Genomic DNA, 1,478 nt, shown 5'->3' with positions numbered 1-1,478 from the left:
TGGGGATAATTGGGAATGGTCTATTTGGGATAATTGGGAATGGTTTATTGGGAATGGTTAATTGGGAATGGTTTATTGGGAATGGTTAATTGGGGATTGTTAATTGGGAGTGGTTAATTGGGGATAATTGGGAATGGTCTATTTGGGATAATTGGGAATGGTTTATTGGGCATGGTTAATTGGGAGTGGTTAATTGGGGATAATTAGGAATGGTTAATTGGGAATGGTTAATTGGGAATGGTTAATTGGGAGTGGTTAATTGGGGATTATTGGGAATGGTTTATTTGGGATAATTGGGAATGGTTAATTGGGAATGGTTAATTGGGAATGGTTTATTGGGAATGGTTAATTGGGAGTGGTTTATTTGGGATGGTTAATTGGGAATGTTGGGAATGGTTAATTGGGAATGGTTAATTGGGGATGGTGGGAATGGTTAATTGGGAATGGTTAATTGGGGATGGTTTATTGGGAATGGTTAATTGGGGATAATTGGGAATGGTTAATTTGGAATGGTTAATTTGGAATGGTTAATTGGGAATGGTTAATTTGGGATGTTGGGAATGGTTTATTGGGGATTATTGGGAATGGTTGGGAATGGTTTATTTGGGATAACTGGGAATGGATTATTTGGAATGGTTTATTGGGAATGGTTTACTGGGAATGTTGGGAATGGTTTATTGGGAATGGTTTACTGGGAATGTTGGGAATGGTTTATTGGGAATGGTTTACTGGGAATACGTTGGGAATGGTTTATTGGGAATGGTTTACTGGGAATACGTTGGGAATGGTTTATTGGGAATGGTTTACTGGGAATGTTGGGAATGGTTTATTTGGAATGGTTTATTGGGAATACATTGGGAACACCGCCACTTCCGGACACACTGGGAAGGGAGGAGAATCCCGGTGGGAATGTCTTGGGAATGATTGACTGGAATGATTGGGAATTGGGAATAACTGGGAATAATTGGGAATAACTGGGAATAATTGGGAATTGGGAGGGGTTGGGGCGGATTCAGCCAAAATCCAGATCCAGCTGGGATTGGGGTGAAATCCCCTGGAATTTTGTTGGATCCAGGAATTGCACCAAAACCCCTGGAATTACACTGAAAAATCCCAAATTTCCCCAAAATCCCTCTGGAATTCCCTCCCAAAATAAAAACCCCTCCTCCTCCCGCTCTCCCACGGCTCCGTTACCACTGGGAATCCGGGAATTGTTGGAAGCGGCCATGGAATTTTCCAGATTCTGTTTGTCGATGGCGATGTTCTGGAGCGCTCCCTGAGCCTCGAAACTGGTGAAGTTCTGGAATTCCGGGAGCCTCCAAACGGTTTCCTCGTTTTCCACGTGGAAAATCTCGTCGCCGTCGAAGTCGAACATGAACTCGAAGCTGTCGATCCCGGAATCCAGGGTTTTTTGGTAGAATTCCATCTGGGTGATGGTGTGGCGCACTGGGAATCGGGAATTCCGTGGGGTTAGAAAG

At 43.4% G+C, this 1,478-nt stretch overlaps 1 protein-coding gene across 1 annotated transcript in view; it reads right to left on the bottom strand.

Moving 5' to 3' along the window:
* Positions 1 to 1,478, bottom strand: part of LOC107199338 (HLA class II histocompatibility antigen, DR alpha chain) — a 7,775-nt gene that overhangs the window by 4,097 nt on the left and 2,200 nt on the right. Inside the window, exon 2 of the mRNA XM_015616663.3 lies at positions 1,195 to 1,446. Coding sequence (XP_015472149.1) covers positions 1,195 to 1,446 — 252 coding nt within the window. The remainder of the gene's footprint in view (positions 1 to 1,194; positions 1,447 to 1,478) is intronic.

Source organism: Parus major, unplaced genomic scaffold, assembly GCF_001522545.3.
Source record: "Parus major isolate Abel unplaced genomic scaffold, Parus_major1.1 Scaffold591, whole genome shotgun sequence".
Taxonomy (NCBI): domain Eukaryota; kingdom Metazoa; phylum Chordata; class Aves; order Passeriformes; family Paridae; genus Parus; species Parus major.
This window is presented reverse-complemented; position numbering and strand designations above follow the sequence as displayed.